The 20,982-nt window shown below is 45.2% G+C and overlaps 1 protein-coding gene across 1 annotated transcript in view; it reads right to left on the bottom strand.

The window, feature by feature from the left end:
• Positions 1-20,982, bottom strand: part of LOC121275808 (A disintegrin and metalloproteinase with thrombospondin motifs 12-like) — a 689,364-nt gene that overhangs the window by 329,147 nt on the left and 339,235 nt on the right. The window contains exon 12 of the mRNA XM_041183446.1: positions 20,217-20,309. Within this exon, the coding sequence (XP_041039380.1) occupies positions 20,217-20,309 (93 nt within the window). The remainder of the gene's footprint in view (positions 1-20,216; positions 20,310-20,982) is intronic.

Genomic DNA, 20,982 nt, shown 5'->3' with positions numbered 1-20,982 from the left:
TAAAGCCTTGCTCTACAGGTGGTTTACATGGGCCGGGATTTTCTGGCCCTGTCGCAGGTGGGACCCACCGCGGGCAAAGCGGCACCCGAACCAGAGGTCCATTGACTTGTGGCAGGACCGAAAGATTACGGCGGTCAGGTGCGGAAAATCCCGCCCAAGGGCTTGATAGGCCAAATGGCCACCTTCTGTCTGTAATGACTCTTTGGCCCAGATTTCCATGTAGGTTCAGGAAAACGTGACTTATACACTTTTGCAGCTTCTGAATTGCACACTCAGCTCCTGTATGACTTTGCCTGGGATTTGTTGCTTTTTCACACAAGGTTCAGGTTTGCGGTGCAGTTTCTGAGCCTTGATGGGAGTGCAGGAGGAGCGTGGGTGCAGGGGCGGGCTGGTTAGAATGCCTGTTTACATTCTCCAACACAGCAGCCCAGCTCTCAACATTACTGAAAGCTCACCCCTCCACCCCCATGCCACCTTCATACCCCTCAGATCGACCAGGTCACCTCAGTGCCCTCACGCCACCTCAATGTTCGTGCCAACCCCTCCCCACCCCACAATGTATCCTCCATAATCACTCACCCAGTATCCATATGTATAGTCCTCAGGAGCCATGAATAGCAATGCAATTATTTTAAATGCAAATGTAAAAAATTCAATCTCTGACAATGTAATAAAACTCTCATTCAAAAGTCTGTCATTGTCAGACTAATAAAAAAAAATTTCCCCATTGAAAAACAGGTTAATCCTAAAGGTGGCCATTAAGTTGTGTAAACAAACAATCATGTACTCTGAAACCACATCAAAGGCTGAGTATGTTATTACAGCTTCATAAATCTGTCATTCATTCCCATGAACAGCTCTGTCAACAGAAATGAATGTTCCAACAGTTTTTGGAGCTCAGACAAACATTCATAATAGGCACAGCTATCAAAACAACTGCAAGAGCCTGAAATTGAAAAGACAGTTTCCTCGGCATTTTCTGACAATCAATTGGGCAGGGAGTGTGTGGGGGTTGGGTGGGGGGGGGCGTGGTTTGTTCCCCCTCCTGATCAGTATTTAATGACTATCCTGGAATCTGGAGAGTGGGTGAGGTCCTTTAAAGAAAAAATGTACTTAAGCAACAAATCATAATACGCAATAAGATTGTGAGATTTGTCCTAGGATGTTGTGCTTTGTCAAATCACTTCTCTGATTGATGAGAATAAACCATGATGGATGGCGAAATCACAAGGATGTGTCTACAACTTGGAGCAGGAAAGATGGATCTAAACTTGGTGAAAGGGGAAAAATAAAGGAAATCGGAGAAAGAACATTAGAACACCTATTGAGAAGGTCAATAAAAGGCATTAAAAGAAGAAATATCTTGATCTGTGCACTCAAAGATATACTAAGACAACAGTGCTTACCTTTAGACTTGAATATCCCAATGCACTCCTCCCACTTTCCATCCTCTATAAATCTGTCACCTGAAACTCTGCGGTTCATGTCTTAACTCGCACCAGGTTCTGTTCATGTATCATTCCTGTGCTGGCTGACCTACATGGGCTTCCAGTTACGCAACACCTTGATTTAAAAATTCTCACACTCATTTTCCAATCACTCTATTGCCTTGCCCCTCCCTACCTCCGTAATCTCCTTCAGCTCGACAACTTATTGAGATATCTTCTTTCCTCCAACTCGGGCTACTCTAGTAATGGCAGGGTATCTTCAGTTACCAGGCATTTGAAAAACTATCCTAACATAACAGCAAAATCAACTTTTGTTTGCTAACTGCTTTGCAACATCTTTTATAGACTTCATAGCAGTTTGCTACAACGTAGTGGCTTGCTAGGTCATTTCCAAGGGCATTTAACAACACTGCTGTGGGGTTTGGAGTCACACATAGGCCAGACCAGTTAAGAACTGGCAGGTTTCTTTTCTAAAAGGCAAAACCAGATGGGTTTCCCCCCGCCCCGCTGACAATCAACAACAGTCATCATCATGCTTTTAATTCCATACTTTTTATGGATTCAAACTCCACCATCTGCTGTGGCAGATTTGAACCCAGGTCCCCAGAGAATTACCCTGGTTTGTTAGATTACTAGTCCAGTGACAATACCACAACACCACCACCTCCCTGCTGCTAAGGTAAAAGTGCTATATAAAAAAGATTGTCATTGTTTTACTCACACTGTAAAGGTTATTATATGCAAATACAAAAATAAATAATTACACGAATATGCATTGTTTTAGATTTTAATGTGTGTTTTAGTACAGCTTGCCAAAAGTAACCTTAAACAATGATATTCATTTATTTGAATCAAAAAGATCTTTGTGTAATTAGCTTTGATTTCTATTAATCTTGAAGTTACAATTGCCTGTGTAATTTAGTGTTTGTTTCGACAGCCAAGGAAAATCTTTGAAGCTGCTGGCAGACTCAGCATTGAATGTAAACACAAAATCGAATTCCTGTTTCACCTAAGTAGCATTGCCAATTCCTTTCTTATTGTCAGTGCTAAAGAGATCATTGTGTACTCTGGACATACACCTACTACAAACTGGGTTGTGACTGCAAAAAATTTAATTTTTTATTGCAGCTAACAGGGAAAGAAGATAGGGCACATTTTCCTAATCCTTTTTCTGATTGGTTACGTCTACATAAAGTGAGCATTACCAATCCAAAAAAAATATCCGAGCCGTTCATGATTTAAATTATATTCTATGGCTAGTTTTAATAAGTGTGTGTCAGGCATACACAACAAAAAACGGTAGCAACTGATAAAATGGGGGATAAGCCCAGTTAGAGTCATATATAGCACAAAGGAAGATGGTTGTGGGGGTTGACAGTCAATCATCTCAGTTCCAGGACATCACTGCAGGAGTTCCTCAGGGTAGTGTCCTAGGCCCAAACATCTTCAGCTGCTTCATCAATGTCCTTCCTTCCATCATAAGGTAAGAAGTGGGGATGTTTGCTGATGATTGCACAATGTTCAGCACCATTCGCGACTCCTCGGATACTGAAGCAGACCAAGTCCAAATGCAGCAAGACCTGGACAATATCCAGGCTTGGGCTGAGAAGTGGCAATTAACATTCGTGCCACACAAGTGCCAGACAATGGCCTTCCCCAACTAAAGAGAATCTAAACATCGCCACTTGACATTCAATGGCATTACCATTGCTGAATCTCCCATTATCAACATCCTGGGGGGGGGTTACCATTGATCAGAAACTGAACTGGACTAGCCATATAAATACTGTGGCTACAAGAGCAGGTCAGAGGCTAGGAATTCTGTGACAAGTAACTCACCTCCTGACTCCCCAAAGCCCGTCCATTGTCTACAAACCACAAACCAGGAGTGGATCAATTCAGCATCAGTCAATTATAACAAAAAGAAATCCAGGAATATAGAATCATCAGATTCATTTACAAGGCAAGACTACTGTCATCGAATGTGTGCACATAAATAACTAAGCTACTTTTCTGAAAGCCTTATAATTTCTTAGAAACACCAAGGGCAAAATATTGTGCTCATTGGGCAGGTGTGTGCCTGACCCGAACGAGCGTAAAATGACATGTGATGATGTCGGGCGAATGTCCCAACATCATCTCGCACTCACAGAGTCAGCAGAGTGCCTGCTGACGATTAACAGGCCTATTAAGGCCATTAAAGTTCTAATTAAATGAAATTTTTCGCTGCCCGTCCAACCTTACAGCTGGTGGGCAGGCAAAAAAGCCAAGCAGCCTTTAGATTTTTTGTGAAACCTCATCCATGGATGGGATTAGGTTTCGTTCAGTAATTTTAAAAAAGTAAAAATGTTTCAAACTAATTTGTAACATGTCCCCGCAAATGTGACAGAGTTACATGAGGGGACATTATTAACATTGTTATATTCGTTATTTTTTATGTTCAAAAAGCTTCAGCTCCCTGAGGCAAGTCTGTGCCTCTGGATGCTTTTACTGTGTGCTCCTGCGCGCACATACAAACTTCCGTGCCCACCCTCCTCCCCGTCACACAGGCAGCGCAAAGCGCGTGACTCACACTGGCTGGCCATTAATTGGCCAGCCAGCATGAAATGGCGGTTGTGGCCCAATCGCGGGTGGCGGTCCGATTCATGGAAGCTCACGCTTGCCCCCGTCAAGCCCGCCTGACGACCAGAAAATCCTGACCCAGGTGTCAATAGAATCATTGTGCTAGAAGGGAATCTGTTTACGGTGGTCAATTTTGCAATGCCCTGAAATGATCACTTTATCCTAACTATGACAAAAATCCAAAGGTGGAAATCTCATGCTCTATGGGTCCAGCTATCAGTAAAGTGATGAAAGGGGTCATTAACAGTGCTATCAAGAGACACTTTCTTAGCAATGACCTGCTCACTGATGCTCAGTTTGGGATCTGCCAGGGCCAATCAGCTCCTGACCTCATTACAGCATTGGTTCAAACATGGTCAAAGGAGCTGAACTCCCAAGATGAGGTGAGAGTGACTGCCCTTGACATCAACGCAGCATTTGACCGAGTGTGGCATCAAGGAGCCCTAACAAAACTGGAGTCAATAGGAATCGGGGGGAAACTCTCTGCTGGTTGGAGTCATACCTAGCACAAAAGAAGATGGTTGTGGTTGTTGGAGGACAATTATCTCAGTCCCAGGATATCACTGCAGGAGTTCCTCAGGATAGTGTGCTAGGCCCAACCATCTTCAGCTACTTCATCAATGATCTTCTTTCCAACATAAGGTCAGAAGTGGGGATGTTCGCTGATGATTGCACAATTTTCAGCACCATTCACGACTCCTCAGATACTGAAGCAGTCCATGTCCAAATGCAGCAAGACCTGGACAATATCCAGGCTTGGGCTGACAAGTGGCAAGCAACGTTCGTGTCGAACAAATGCCAGGCAATGACCATTTCCAACAAGTCTTATCATTGCCCGCTGACATTCAATGGCATTACAATCGCTTAATCCTCCCACTATCAACATCCTGGGGTTGCCATATACCAGAAACTGAACTGGAAGCCACATAAATACCGTTGCTGCAAGAGCAGAAGAGGCTAGGAATCCTGCGGCATATAACTCACTTCCTGACCACCTCCCCGCCACACCCCCCCACCCCCCCACCCCCCCAAGCCTATCCTCCAACCATAAGGTAGAAGTCAGGAGTGTGATTGAATGCTCCCCACATGCCTGGATAAGTATAGCTCCAACAGCACTCAAGAAGCTTGACACCATCCAGGACAAAGCAGCCCGCTAGATTGGCACCCGACCCACAAACGTCCACTCCATCCACCACTAACAAACATTGGCAGCAATGTGTATCATCTACAAGATGCACTGCTGAAACTCACCAAAGCTCCTCAGGCAGCACCTTCCAAACCCATGACAATTACCATCTGGAAGGACACGGGCAACAGATAGATGGGAACACCACTTCCTGGAAGTTCCCCTCCAAGTTACACACCATCCTGACTTGGAAGTATACCGCTGTTCCTCCACTGTCACTGGGTCAAAACCCTGGAATTCCCTTCCTAACAGCACTGTGGGTATACCTACACCACATGGACTGCAGCGGTTCAAGAAGGCAGCTCACTACCATCTTCTCAAGGGCAATTAGGGATGGGCAATAAATGCTGGCCCAAGCAGCGAAGGCCACATCCCGTGAATGATTTTTTTAAAAGTGAACTGAAACAATAGGCTAAAGGATAGATCAATAAAGAAAGTGGCAGTCTATTAAGGGGGTATTTCAGAATAAGTATATTCCTACTATAAGGGAGGATCCTCCATCTGTGGTGAACTAAAGAAGTTAAGAAAAGCATCAATCTTAAGGAAAAAGCATATAACTGCGCAAAGATGAGTGGCAGGTCAGTTGATTGGTCAGAATATAAGAACAGCAGAAAGTGACTAAAAGGTTTATCAGGAACAGGAAATTAGAGTATGAGAGGAAGTTAGGTTGAAATGTAAAAATGGATAGCAAGAGTTTCTACAGGCATTTAAAAAGGAAGAGTAAGTAAAGTCAGTGTTGGTCCTCTAGAGAGTGCTAGTGGGGAGTTAAAAGGCAGATGAAATGAACAACTACTTTGTTTTTTTCTTCACTATCTAAGATTCAAAAAACATTCCAATAATAGTTGTAAATCTGAAGATGGAAGAGAAAGGGGACTTGGTGAAATTACAATCATTAGGGAAGTAGTACTGAGCAAACTGATGGAGCTGCAAGCTGACAAGTCTCCGGGTTCAGATGGACTTCATCCTATGGTCTTAAAAGAGGTGGTTAATGAGGTAGTAGATGTGTTGATGCTAATTTTCCAAAATTCTCTAAATTCTGCAAAGGTTCCATCAGACTGGAAAGTAGCAAATATAACCCCACTTTTCAAGAATTCAGCGAGGCAGAAAACAGGAAACTATAGGCCAGTTAGCTTGACGTCTGACATGGGAAAGGTGAGAATTGATCATTAAGGAGGTTATAGCTGGGCATTATGGCAAGGCCAGCATTTGTTGCCCATCCACTAATTGCCCTTGAGAAGGTGATGGTGAGCTGTCTTCTTAAATGGCTGCAGTTCATGTCCAAATGCAACAAGACCTGGACAATATCCAGGCTTGGGCTGACAAGTGGCAAGTAACATTCACGCGACACAAGTGTCAGGCAATGACCATCCCCAACAAGAGAGAATCCAACCATCGCCCCTTGATGATCAGTAGCATTACCATCACTGAATCCGCCACTATCAACATCCTGGGGGTTACTATTTCCCAGAAACTGAAATGGACCAGCAAGTTCAGAAATAGGAGAATAGCGCAGATGAATATGTGGCTTAAGATTTGTTGCAGGAAGGAGAGTTTTAGATTCCTGGATCACTGGAACCGTTTCTGGGTCACCTTCCCTAGTTCTGTTGAAGGGTCATGAGGACTCGAAATGTCAGCTCTTTTCTTCTCCTCCGATGCTGCCAGACCTGCGGAGTTTAAACTAAGTCGGCAGGGGGAGGGGACACAGAATGTTAGCAGAATAGGGACACATCATAATACAGTAAAACAATCAAGTCAGAGAGAGGACAGCTGCAATAAGCTTCAAGGGAGTAAGGCAAGGCTGGATGGCCTCTACTTAAATGCGAGAAGTATTACAGGTAAAACAGATGAGTTAAGGGTGAGGATTGACGTGTGGAATTGTGATATAGTAGCCATCACTGAGACGTGGATAAGGGAAGGGCAGAATTGGCAGCTCAACATTCCGGGATATAGAATCTTCAGGCGAGACAGGGGAGGGGGTAAAATTGGAGGAGGCATTGCATTATTAGTTAAGGAGTCAGTTACTGCAGTAAGGAGAGATGATATCGAATGAAGCTTTGTGGTAGAACTTAGGAATAAAAAGGGGCAACCACATATAATGTTTATTATAGACCCCCAGATAGTCAGAGGGAAATTGAGAAGCAAATATGTGCACAATTTGTGGAGGTGTGTAAAAATAATAACAATAGGGTAATTATATTAGATGATTTCAACTTTCCCAACATTAATTGGGTTAGACATAGTGTTAAGGGCTTGGATGGAGTGGATTTCTTGAAATATGTAAAGGAGAACTTTTTAGGTCAATATGTAGAGGGACCAACAAGGGACGATGCATTGCTGGACCTAATTCTGGGGAATGAAGCCGGACAGGTGGCTGAGGTGGTGGTGGGCGAGCATTTTAGTGATTGCAACCACAACATGGTACAGTTTAAGTTTGTTATGGACAAAGAAATAGACAAGTTGCAAAATAATGCTTTGGATTGGGGGAGAGTGGGTTTTAGTAAAATAAGGCAGGATCTGGACAAGGTACACTGGGAACAGTTAGTTGTGGGGAAATCTACAGAGGAACAGCGGGGGGTGTTCAAAAAGGATATTGGGGAGTGTACAGGCTCAACATGTTCCCTCTAGGGTGATAGGAAGGAGTAACAAGTCCAGAGAACCATGGATGACTAGAGACATTCAGGTTACGATGAGAAGGAAAAGAGAGGCTTTTAGCAAGTACAAGGGAAGCAAATCAGCAGAGGCATTAGTGGAGTACAGAAAGTGCAGGGTGGAGCTTAAGAAAGCAATTAGGAGAGCAAAGAGGGGATATGAGAAAGCTCTGGCAGGTAAAAGTAGGGAAAATCCCAAGATATTCTATAAGTATATCAATGGGAAGAGGATAGCCAGGGAAAGAGTAGGGACCAAGGGGGCAAGCTATGGGTGGAGCCAGAGGACATTGCTAGAGTGTTGAATGAATACTTCATGTCCGTCTTCACCCAAGAGAATGGGGATGAAGGTATCGCACTCGGGGAGAGAGACTGCAAGGTTCTTAAGCAAATTGATATAGGGAGTGACAAGGTATTGCAGGTGTTGGCAGGCTTAAAAGTGGACAAATCTCCAGGTCCTGATGATTTGTGTCCCAGACTGCTGAGGGAGGCAAGGGAGGAGATCGCAGGGGCTCTGACCCAAATTTTTAATTCCTCTCTGGCCACGGGGGAGGTGCCAGAGGACTGGAGAACAGCTAATGTGGTTCCGCTATTTAAGAAGTGTTGTAGAGATAAGCCAGGGAACTACAGGCCAGTGAGTCTCACGTCAGTGGTAGGGAAACTATTGGAGAAATTTCTGAAGGAGAATATCTATCTCCACTTGGAGAGGCAAGGTTTGATCAGGGATAATCGGCATGGCTTTGTCGGAGGAAGGTCATGCCTAACAAATTTGATTGAATTTTTTGAGGAGGTGACCAGATTTGTAGATGAGGGTAGTGCAGTGGATAAAGTTTATATGGATTTCAGCAAAGCCTTTGACAAGGTCCCGCATGGGAGACTTATAAAGAAGGCAAATGCACATGGGATACAGGGTAATTTGATAAGGTGGCTTCAAAATTGGCTTAGTTGTAGGAGGCAGGGGGTGATGACAGAAGGATGCTTTAGTGACTGGAAGCCAGTGTCCAGTGGCGCACCACAGGGATCTGTGCTCGGTCCCCTATTATTTGTCATTTATATAAACAACATAGCTGACTATATGGAGGGTAGGATTAGTAAGTTTGCGGATGACACAAAGATTGGCTGGGTGGTTAACAGTGAGGTTGAGTGTCTTGGGCTGCAGGAAGATATAAACGGGATGGTCAAATGGTCAGATAAGTGGCAGATGGAATTTAACCCTGAAAAGTGTGAGGTGATACACTTTGGAAGGAGTAATTTGACAAGGAAGTATTCAATGAATGGCATGGCACTCGGAAGTTCTGAGGAACAAAGGGACCTTGGCGTGTGGGTCCATAGATCTCTGAAGGCAGAGGGGCATGTTAGTGGGGTGGTGAAAAAGGCATATGGGACATTTGTCTTTATTAATCGAGGCATAGATTACAAAAATAGGGAGGTCATGTTGGAGTTGTATAGGATCTTGGTGAGGCCACAGCTGGAGTACTGTGTGCAGTTCCGGTCGCCACATTATAGGAAGGATGTGATTGCACTGGAGGGGATGTGGAGGAGATTCACCAGGATGTTGCCTGGGATGAAACATTTAAGTTATGAAGAGAGGTTGGATAGACTTGGGTTTTCGTTGGAGCAGAGAAGACTGAGGGGCGACCTGATCAAGGTGTACAAGATTATGAGGGGCATGGACAGGGTGGATAGGGAGCAGCTGTTCCCCTTATTTGAAGGGTCAGTCATTAGGGGGTAAAGTTCAAGGTGAGGGGCAGGAAGTTTAGGGGGGATGTGAGGAAAAACCTTTTGCCTAGAGGGTGAAAATGCACTGCCTGGGAGGGTGTTGGAGGCGGTTGCCTCACATCCTTTAAGAAGTACCTGGATGAGCACTTAGCACATCATAACATTCAAGGCTATGGGCCAAGTGCTGGTAAATGGGATTAGGTAGGTAGGTCAGGTGTTGCTCACGTGTTGGTGCAGATACGAAGGGCCTCTTCTGTACTGTGATTCTGTGATATAAATACTGTGGCTACAAGAGCAGGTCAGAGGCTAGAAATCCTGCGACTCCCTAAAGCCTGTCCGCCATCTACAATGCACAAGTCGGGAGTGGGATGGAATACTCCACACTTGCCTGGATAAGTGCAGCTCCCACAACACTTAAGAAGCTTGACACCACGCAGGACAATGCAGCCCCACTTGATTGGCACCACGTCCACAAACATTCACTCCCTCCGCCACTGACGCATAGCAGCAGCAGTGTGTACCATCTACAAGGCGCAATGCAGGAATTCACCAAGGCTCCTTCGACAGCACCTTCCAAACCCATGATCAACACCATCTAGAAGGACAAGGACAGCAGATAGATCCCCTCCTAATTACTCACTATCCTGACTCAGAAATATATCGCTGTTCCTTCACTGTCGCTGGGTCAAAATCCTGGAACTCCCTCCCTAACAGCATTGTGGGTGCACCTATACCACATGGACTGCAGCAGTTCAAGAAGGCAGCTCACCACCACCTTCTCAAGGGCAATTACGGATGGGCAATAAATGCTGGGCCAGTCAGCGAAGCTCATCCTGTGAATGAACAAAAAAAAGTCCATCTGGTTTAAGTATACCAAAAGCTGTTCAGAAGGGAGTCCCAGAAATTTGACCCAGCCACAGTGAAGAAACGGCCATCTATTTTCAAGTGAGTATAAGATGTGGCTTTGGGGGGTATTTGTAAGTGATGATGTTCCCATGAATGTGCTTCTAGAGATTGTGGGTTTGGATGGTGCTGTCGAAGGAGAATTGGTGAGTTGCAGTAGTGCATCTTGTACTTTGTACACACTGCTGCCACTGTGCATCAAAGGCAGAGGGAGTGAATGTTTAAGGTGGTGGATAGTGTACCGGCAAATTGACTTATCCTGGATGGTGTCCAGCTTCCTGAGTGTTGCTGGAGCTGCATTCATCTAGGGAAGTAGATTGTATCCCATCACACTCCTGACTTGTGCCTTGTAGATGGTGGACAGGCTTTGGGGAATGAGGAGGTGAATTATTCACTGCAGAGTTCCCAGCCTCTGACCTGCCTTTGTAGCCACAGTGTTGAACAGTTAGACCAGTTAAGTTTCTGGTCAATGGTAACCCCCAGGATGTTGATAGTGGGGCAAGAGAGATGGTTAGATTATTTATTAATGGAGAAGATCTTCAGCAAACATTCTCATTTCTGACCTTATGATGGAGAGAAGGTTATTGATGAAGCAGCTGAAGATGGTTGGGCCGAGGACACTACTTTGAGGAACTTCTACAGTGATGTCCTGGAACTGTGATAATTGGCCTCCAACAATTACAACGATAATTTTTTGTGCTAGGTATAACACCAACCAGCAGAGAGTTTTCCCCCTGATTCCCATTGACTCCAGTTTTGTTAGGGTACCTGATGTCACATTGAGTCAAAAGTTGCCTTGATGTCAAGGGCAGTCACTTTCCCCTCCCCCCCTGAGTTCAATTCTTTTGGCTATGTTTGGCCCAAGACTGTAATGAGGTCAGGGATCAAGGGACCCTAACAGAATCTAAACTGAGCTTTGGTGATCTGGTTATTTCTGAGGAAGTGCCACTTGACTGCACCTTTGGTGACACCTTCCCTCACTTTCCTGATGGTTGAGAGTAGACTGTTGGGGCGTTACAGTTTAGGTTGGGCAGTCTCGCCAGTTCAAGTCATGCAGGCCCTGACAAGGGATAGTGTCTGGGTGGTGATGAGTTTATCTCTTTCATGTTTTCTGGACATGACACTATAATAATTGCTAATAATTAGAGGTTTAATATAAGGATCACTTGGTCAGCATTACAATAACAAATAACCATTCCATTTCATCTAAACTAAAAGCAGTATGTGATTTTCAATCCCAGTTATATTTTGCAAGCAGAATGAGTTAAGAGAGTAGAGCAATGCCAGTTCTCCATAGATAAAATGTGTTCTGCTTTTCAGGCAATTACAGTTAAATGCAAATTAATTTTAGTTCAACTATGTTGTGGCCATTCTTTTCATCATTGCTGCTTTGTTGCAATGGTTGGAAAATAACCATTCTGAAATGCATTATTGTTCATTGTGATTCCTTTGTTTCCCTGACTTTTGTCTACTGCTTGCACTTCATAGGAAATTTGTGAGTGGATCTTAAGAACTTTCAAATGTGTTAGCTTCATAATCTCTCTGAGGCTGAATCACAATGTTCATAGAGTTACCATTATTTACTTTCTAATGTTAGATACTAACAGAAGCATTTTCTTAAGCTATCACAATTTTCACCTTGATGTAGTTGGCATTGTCTTTCAGAGGTTAGCACAGGGACTGTTAGTAGGATATAACCCGTCATCCCCCACAGAGAAGAATGAAACCAACTGTCACATGAAGTTTCCCTGATAGTTTAGTGGGACCCAGCCAAATGAATATTGAGGGTCCCATCTACAGTGGCTTAACTGATCTCAGCAGGGTAGTGGCAGGCATTCTACACTTAGCTGGTGTGTTCTTGGGCTTGAGAAAGGAATAAAAGTCAAAGGCATGGGCACTCTAGATCACTGAACTGGACCCAGCATAAGCCAATTAAAACAAGACTAAATCCAGGAATTTAAAATCATCAGAATCATTGACACAGCAAGACTACTGTCACCAAAAGTGTGCACAAAAATAACCAAGCTACTTTTCGGAAAGTCTTATAATTTCTTAAAAACAACAGATGTCCATAGACTCATTGTGCTAGGAGGGAATCCATTACGGTGGTCAATTTTACAATGGCCTGAAGTAATCACTTCACCCTAACTGTGACAAGAATCCAAAAGTGGTAATCTCATGATGCCCTGTGGGGCCAGCTATCAGCAAAGTAATGCAAGGGGTCATTAACAGGGCTATCATGCGGCACTGGTTTAGCAATAACCTGCTCACTGATGCTCAGTTTGGCTACCACCATGGCCACTCAAGCCCTGACCTCAATACAGCCTTGGTTCAAACATGGGCAAAAGGGCTGAAATCAAGAGGTGGGGTGAGAATGACTGCCCCTGACATCAAGGCAGCATTTCACCAAGTGTGGCATCAAGGAGCCCTAGCAGAACTGGAGTTAATGGTGAAACATGGGGGAAGCTGTCCACTGGTTGGATTCATATCTAGCACAATGGAAGATGGTTGTAGTCGTTGGAGGTCAATCATCTCAGTTCCAGGACATCACTGCAGGAGTTCCTCAGGGTAGTGTCCTAGCCCCAACCATCTTCAGCTTCTTCATCAATTACCTTATTTCCATCATAAGTACAGAAGTGGGGATGTTCGCTGATGTTTGCACAATGTTCAGGACCATTCGCAACTCCTCAGATACTGGAGCGGTCCATGTCCAAATGCAGCAAGACCTGGATAATATCCAGGCTTGGGCTGACAAGTGGCAAGTTATATTTGCACCACACAAGTGCCAGGAAGCGACCGTCTTCAACAAGAGAAAATCCAACCATCATCCCTTGATGTTCAATGGCATTACCATCACTGAATCCCCGACTATCAACATCCTGGGGGTTACCATTGATCAGAAGCTGAACACAGCCTCATGGCTTACAGGGAGCAGAGACGAAGGAGAAGAGACTGGTGAAGGCGTCTGGCTATGTAGAGCCAGGTGCAGCACCCTCAAGAAGTAGTGGCTGGGGCTCCTGCTCACACCACTAATGAGCCACAGCAAGCCATTGTAGGCTGGCGCCTAGCTAGACCAAGGGATTGCAGATGCCACTTGTCATTTATGCAAATGACAGAGAACCAGTGTCGCCAAAGATTGCACATGTCCAGGAACTGGTCAGTCACATTTGCCACTTGCTGCAGGATTTCACTCCATGGGGCCATGGAGGGCATCCACTGCCAGTGGTCATGAAGGTGACCGTGGCACTCAATTCTTTACACCTTTTAAGGCTTTAAGGTGACCTCTGTGGGATCTTGCAAGCCTCCACTCACAATTGCATCCAGGAGGTCATGGGCGCAATCTTCGCAAAGGCACACAACTTTGTGCATTTCACCCAGGATCAGGAAAGCCAGGAAGCAAGAGCGCTGGGATTTGTGCAGAAACCTGGCTTCCCACAGGTGCCAGATGCCATCGACTGTGCTCGGGTGGCACTCAGATCTTCTATGTCAACTATGTCAACCGCAGGGGCCTCCACTCACTCCATGTTCGGCCAGTGTGCGACCAGCACAAATGCATCCAACAGGTCTGGTCAAAATTCCCAGGGATTGTCCACGACTCCTACATTCTCAGTAGGTCACAGATCCCTTCCAGGGTCCACAGAGGTTGAAGGGGTGGATCCTCAGAGACAAGGGCTACGCACAGAGATGTGGCTGATGACACCTGTGTGGTGGTCTCAGAGTGCAGCAGAGAGAAGGTACAAGGAGGCTGATGCTGCAACCCCTACCTTGGTGGAGCAGACCTTCGGAATGTTAAAAATGAGATTCCGGTGTCTGGATAGGTCTGGTGGAACCCTACAAACAGTCCACAGAGAGTGGCACGCATCGTTGTCTCCTGTTGCACCCTTCACAACTTGGCACTGCAATGGGGAAGGAGCTGACTGAGGATGAGATGGAGGTGCTGCACATCTCCTCTGATGAGGAGGACGTCGAAGGGGATTAGGGTAACAAACCCCTTGAAAGCGAGGATGACGGCAATGAAGCCATCACGTTGTCCAGGCAAAGCAGGCGCGCTCAGGAGGCCCTCAGAGCGGCTAGATTTATGCAGGATGATGATGGCACGCGGACGAAATAGCGCACTCATCTCCCTGAGGCTAAGTGCTGCCTCAGGGAGATTGGCTCTACTGTATAAAATGTTTAAAATAGAAAAAAAAAATCCTGACATGTCCCCTCATGTGATAGTGTCACATGAGTTGGGACATGTCCATAACTTTGAAAAACACTTTAATTAAATTTTTTAAAACCCACATGAAACCTCATCCCGCCTGTGGATGAGGTTTCATGCTTTTTCTAATGCCCGCCAGGGCTTCTGGCCTGCCTGCCAACCTTAAGGTTGGACGGGCAGGTCCATTAATTACTTCAATGACTCTGTCAATGGCCTCAAATGGCCATTGACAGGTCAGCAGGTGCGCAGCTGACTTTGCTGAGCCTCCGCCTACCTGAAAATTTAAATGGGGCGCGGTGAGGTCGGGATTCCGCCCGAGGTCACTGTGCATCATTATAGGCGTCGGTGAGTGGACCCTGCACCACGGTCACCGAGGGGAAAATCCTGGCCCTAATTTTAAAACAGTGCCCTCTAGTTCTGGACTCACCCACAAGAGGAAACATCCTTTTCACGTCCACCTTGTCAAGGCCGTTCAGGATCTTGTATACCTCAATCAAATCATCCCTCACTCTTCTAAACTCCAGTGAAAACAAGCCCCGTTTGTCCAGCCTTTCCTCATAAGACAACTCACTCATTCCAGTTATCAATCTAGTAAACATCCCCTGAGCTGCCTCCAATGCTTTTAGATCCTTCCTTCAATAGGGAAACCAAAACTGCACACAGTATTTGAGGTGAGGTCTCACCAATGCCCTCTATAACTGAAGCATAACATCCTGACTTTTATGTTCAATCCCTCTCATAATAAAGGATAGCATTCCAATAGTCTTCTTAATTACTTGCTGTACCTGCATACTAACTGTTTATGACTCATGGGCCAGAATCTTTGGGTCAGCAAGCAGGAGCGGGCCCCGCTCACCACCGCGTAAAATGACACACAGTGACGTCGGGCGTGCATCCCAACATCACCACGTCATTCAGATCTTCATTTCGGCGGGAGCGCACCGGGATCGGCTGCGTCCCCGCTGAACTGTCAAAGGCCTATTAAGGTCATTTGAAGACCAATTAAAATAATGAACTGAGCTGCCCATTCAACCGAAAGAAGGGAGGAAGGGATAAACCAGGGAACAACAGGCCAGTCAGTCTAACTTCAGTGCTGGGGAAAGTATTGGAAGTGATTCTGAGGGACAGAATTAATCTACACTTGGAGAGGCAGGAATTAATCAAGGACGGTCGGTATGGTTTTGTTAAGGGGAGGTCATGTCTGACCAATCTGATTGAATTTTTCAAAGAGGTGACCAGATGTGTAGATGAAGGCAATGCATTTGACGTAGTCTACTTGGACTTCAGCAAAGCTTTTGATAAGGTCCCACAGGGGAGACTGATAAAAAAGGTAAGAGCCCACACGATCCATGGCAATTTGGCAAATTGGATCCAGAATTGGCTAAGTGGCAGGAAGCAGAGGATGATGGTCGAAGGGTGATTTTGTGATTGGATGCCTGTGTCCAATGAGGTTCCACAGGGATCAGTCTTGGGTCCCTTACTGTTTGTGGTATATATAAACGATTTAGACTTGAATGTGGGAGGGTTGATCAGTAAGTTCACGGATGACACGAAAATTGGTGGGTTGGTAAATAGTGAGGAGGATAGCCTTAGATTACAGGGGCATATAGACGGGCTATTCAGATGGACTGATCAGGGGTAAATGGAATTTAATCAGGATAAGTGTGAGGTGATGCACTTGGGCAGGACAAACGAGGCACGGAAATACACAATGAAGGGTGGGACCCTGGGAAGTACCGAGAGTCAAGGGTGCCTTTGTGAGTATGTCCACTGGTCCCTTAAGGTAGCGGGACAGGTAGATAAGGTGGTTAAAAAGGCATCTGGGATACTTGCCTTTATTAGCTGAGGCATAGAATGTAAGAACAGGGAGTTTATACATAAAACACTGGTTAGGCCACAGCTAGAGTGTTGCGTGCAGTTCTGGAATCTGCATTATAGGAAGGATGTGATTGTACTAGAGAGAGTGCAGAGGAGATTTACCAGGATGTTGCCTGGGTTGGGGAGTTTTAGTTATGAGGAGAGATTGGATAGACTGGGGTTATTTTCCCTGGAGCAGAGGAGATTGAGGGGGGACATGATTGAAGTGTATAAAATTATGAGGGGCATAGATAGGGTAGACAGGAAGGACTTTTCCCCTTGATGGAGGGATGAATAACCAGGGGGCATAGATTTCAAGTTAAGGGGCAGGAGGTTTAGAAGGGCTGTGAGGAAGAATTTTTTCACCCAGAGGGGAGTGGCAATCTAGAACTCACTGCCTGAAAAGATGGTAGAGGCAGAAACCCTCATAACATTTCAGAAGTATTTGGATGTGCATTTGCGATGCCATGGCATACAAGGCTATGGGCCTAATGTTGGAAAATGGGATTAGGATAGTTAGGTACTTGTTTGACCAACACAGACTCAATGGGCCAAAGGGCCTTTTCCTGTGCTGTAGACCTCTATGACCCTATGACTCTATGACTAACCTTAAGGCTGGCGGGCAGGCGAAGACCCCAGGCGGCCTTCGCATTTATCATGAAACCTCATCCATGGGCAGGATGGGGTTTCATGAAGGTTTTTAAAGTTTAATAAAAATTTTTAATAAAATTCATTGACATGTCCCAGCTCATGTGACACAGTCACATGAGGGGACATGTCTTAAAAATTCATTTTTTTCTTTATTAAAATTTTTAAAAATCAAACTAATGTCCCTGAGGCAGCTCTATGCCTCAGGGGATTTCTGCGCTCTTTTGCATGCATGTGCGTGAGAGTGCAGGCCCTGGCTTAGGCAACTGCCCTCGCCTGCACAGGGAGTGCTCAGCACTTCTGGGTGCACATCACGCTGGGCAGGCCTTAATTGGCACAGCCGACGGTGGTGATTGGCTATTCGCTTGCCCGTGCCAGCTCCCACCCAGCCCCCCCGACGGGGAGAAAATTCTATCCATGAACTAGAACAGCTAGATCCCTTTACGCCTCAGAATTATGCAGCCGCTCTCCATCTAAGTAGCATTTTGTTTCTTTTGTTCTTCCTACCAAAGTGAACAACTTCACATTTTCCCACATTAAACACCATTTGCCAGATCTTTGCCCACTCACTCAACCTATTTATATCTATCTGCAACCTCCTCATGTCCTCTTCACAACATACTTTCCCACCTACTTTTGTGTCATCTGAAAATTTAACTACCATGTCTTCACTCCCCTCATTTAAGTTATTAAGACAAAGCGCTGTGGGCGGGCTAAACAATGATAGTGTGGGACTGCTGCCTTCACTGAGGAGGAAGTGCCACCATTGAGAGTTGCCGGCCAATTCTTCAATCCTGGCAGTGGTAAGAGCGCATTAATGGGTTCTGCTGGGACTGCAACAGGGAAGCAGAAGAAGGCCCTATAGATCCCCAGATACAACAGTAAGTCTGGGTTCTTTGCCAGGGAGGGTTTGGGCAGGTTAGGGAGGGATGCAGGGGGGTGGGGGTGTTGGATTCAAGGCAGCAGGCGGGTAGGAACAAAGGGAGGGTTTATCTTAGGGGAGCGGTCCCCTCGTTCCGCAATGGGCAGCCCCCTTGGACAGTAACTCAACTAACTTCCCACTCTTTGAAGAATTTTTTTTTAAAAGTCCGGCTGCCCATTCTTGCCCAACTGCCCAAGCCAACTATTTTATGGCATGGTCAGCGGATTATTGGCGTCAGTTGCTGGGTAACAAACCTAATTGGCCTTGTTTATCTATTTAAATATAGTGAACGGGCTGCTGATTTTGGTGCCTTCCCACCACCTGTATAATGGGGGTGAGCTCAGGGGTGGGCAGGAAGGTGGTGGGGTTGGGCAGGAAGGTGGTGGGGTGGGCACCCGCCCTATTTTACATGCTCCTCCGCCATAAACATGCCCAGGTGGGGCACGTAAAATGCAGCCCTGGCTGTTAGCACCCAGCAAATGGTAGGCAATGGCCCTTTGGTCCATTTCCGGTGTTACTGTGGTTGCAGCACTGTGCACCATGGCCTAACACCAGGCATCCTATGACCCTGATTTCTATTTAGGGACTGAACTGGGCAGTGCAATATGCCTACTCTAGCCGTATCGGCTGTCAGCTCAACCAAATATAATTTCAAAGGTAAGTTACCTTTTCTTTTTAAATGGAGCTGGGAGGAATAAATCCAGCTGGCGCTGCTGCCATTCCAGCTCCTTTCACCACTCTCCCAGACCCTTTCTTTAGCTTGGATTCTAGCAAGACTGTCTGATATTGTGCTGAAGCTGGAGACAGCAGGGTTTCCTAGGACGCTCTAGCTCTGGTCATAGTCTGGTGTCCCGATTCGAAGATGGTCTGGGTCTCCCATTACAATTATTCCACGCATTAAATGGACCACATTTGTAAAATTGTACTCGAGCGTGCATAATGACAAAGAAAATAAACACTCATACAAAAGCAAAATACTGAAGATGCTAGAAATCTGAAATAAAAACAGAAAGTGTCAGAAGTACTCAGCAGAGAAATAGAGTTAATAGTCGATGACCCTTCATCAGATTTTGAGCAAGTGAAAGGGGGAGGGGGGAGGAAGAACAAAAGGGGAGATTGTTCAACTCGGCACTCTACAACCTTCTGGACTCAACATTGACTTGAAAAATTAGGTCATAACCTCTGCCTCCATTTTATTTTGTTTTACTAGCTTGTTTACTTCTTTTCTTTATTCCTTAATTTGTATTCGAACAGCTGCTATCCAGCCATTCACAACTCATCTGGACACATATCTTGTTTATTTACTTTACCCATTAACACCCACTTTGGCTTTTGTGCCATGAAGCCTTTGTCAATTAGCACTCTCTTCTCATACAGTACAAATATGTTGTTTCCCTGTCATCGGTATTTTCTTGCGAATTGTCCTGATGTGTCCAAGTCAAAAAGCTTCGACCAGAAAATGTCTCCTTTCTCAGCAAACCTGTTGTCATTGAATCGCTCCTGCCCTCCACCCTCGCACATTGACAACGCTTGGAAAAGATTTTCGTGCTGCAATGGGTAACAAGCTGCCACTGGGCTATCATCCAAAACTAACATTGCCCTCTGATGTTTGCCCATGGCTCCATCGCCAAACCAGGTCTGCGAATTTACTGTTCTCACCTGGGTTATTGTGTCTGGCCTACTCTTGGTCCTAATTCAAAAGCTTGTATGTCTGTTTGCTGACCAATGATTCATGCCATAAAGTGTCCTTGTGGTCATCAGTCACAGGTATATCACTCTCTCAAGGTGAAAACCTACTAATAACCTTTGTCAAGGAAAATGGCAAGCAGCCATTTGGATGAGGGACCCTTGGAACTCAAAACCAGTCCAAGCTAGTGCCTTCAGATGAGAGGGAGGAGGAAAACTGAAAAAAATACATTTCAAGTATTGAAGATTGGTTGAAAGTTGTAAAAAGTCATCTCTTGGCTGAAAAAATGTTTCAATCTTATGCTGAATCTGTTATGGTGAACACAACAACACCGGGGTTCATCTCTATCGCCGGTTGGAATTAAGGCTCTTTACGCACCTTCTTTTCTCCGCATTTAGTCCCATCTGCTGCAGCGTCCAGCTTAGAGCGACAAGAGCCATGCACTGAGCACCAGAGAGTCTGGCAAACATTCTGTCAATAACAAATGGACAAAGGAATCAATCATTGCATTTCGCAAATATTACACCTTATACTGACCATGTAGAGTGTAAAATGAAGGATATTAGGCTAATCATTTATAAAACACTGGTTCAGCCTCAGCTCAAGCATGGTGCCCAGTTCTGAGCACCACACTTTAGGAAGGATGTTAAGACCTCAGAGAGGTGCAGAAGAGATTTGTTAGAATGGTACCAAGGATAAGAGGCTTCAGTTGTATGGAGAGACTGGAAAAGCTGCAATTGTTTCTTTACAGCAGAGAAAGTTAGAAGATTTGACAGAAATGTTGAAAATTATGAATGATTTTGATAAAGTAAATAAGGAGAAATTGATTCCAGTGACAGAAGGGTCCATTCTCAAAGAATACAGGTGTAAGGTGAGAGGCAAAAAAAAACTAAAGGCAACGCAGAATTTTTTTAACACAGCGAGTTGTTTGTGATCTGGAATGCACTTCCCAGATAGACATTGAAGCAGATTTAAGAGTAAACTTCAAAGGGGAATTGGGAATTTGAATTAGGAATTGGGAATTTGAAAGGCAAAAATTACAAGGCTATGGGGACAGAGCCACGGCATAGAATTAGTTGGACAGCTCTTTCAAGGAGCTGACACAGATGCAATGGGACAAATGGCTTCCTTCTGTTCTATACCA

Source organism: Carcharodon carcharias, chromosome 1 (assembly GCF_017639515.1).
Source record: "Carcharodon carcharias isolate sCarCar2 chromosome 1, sCarCar2.pri, whole genome shotgun sequence".
Lineage (NCBI taxonomy): Eukaryota > Metazoa > Chordata > Chondrichthyes > Lamniformes > Lamnidae > Carcharodon > Carcharodon carcharias.
The sequence above is the reverse complement of the archived record's forward strand: the minus strand, read 5'-3'. Positions and strand labels throughout refer to the sequence as shown.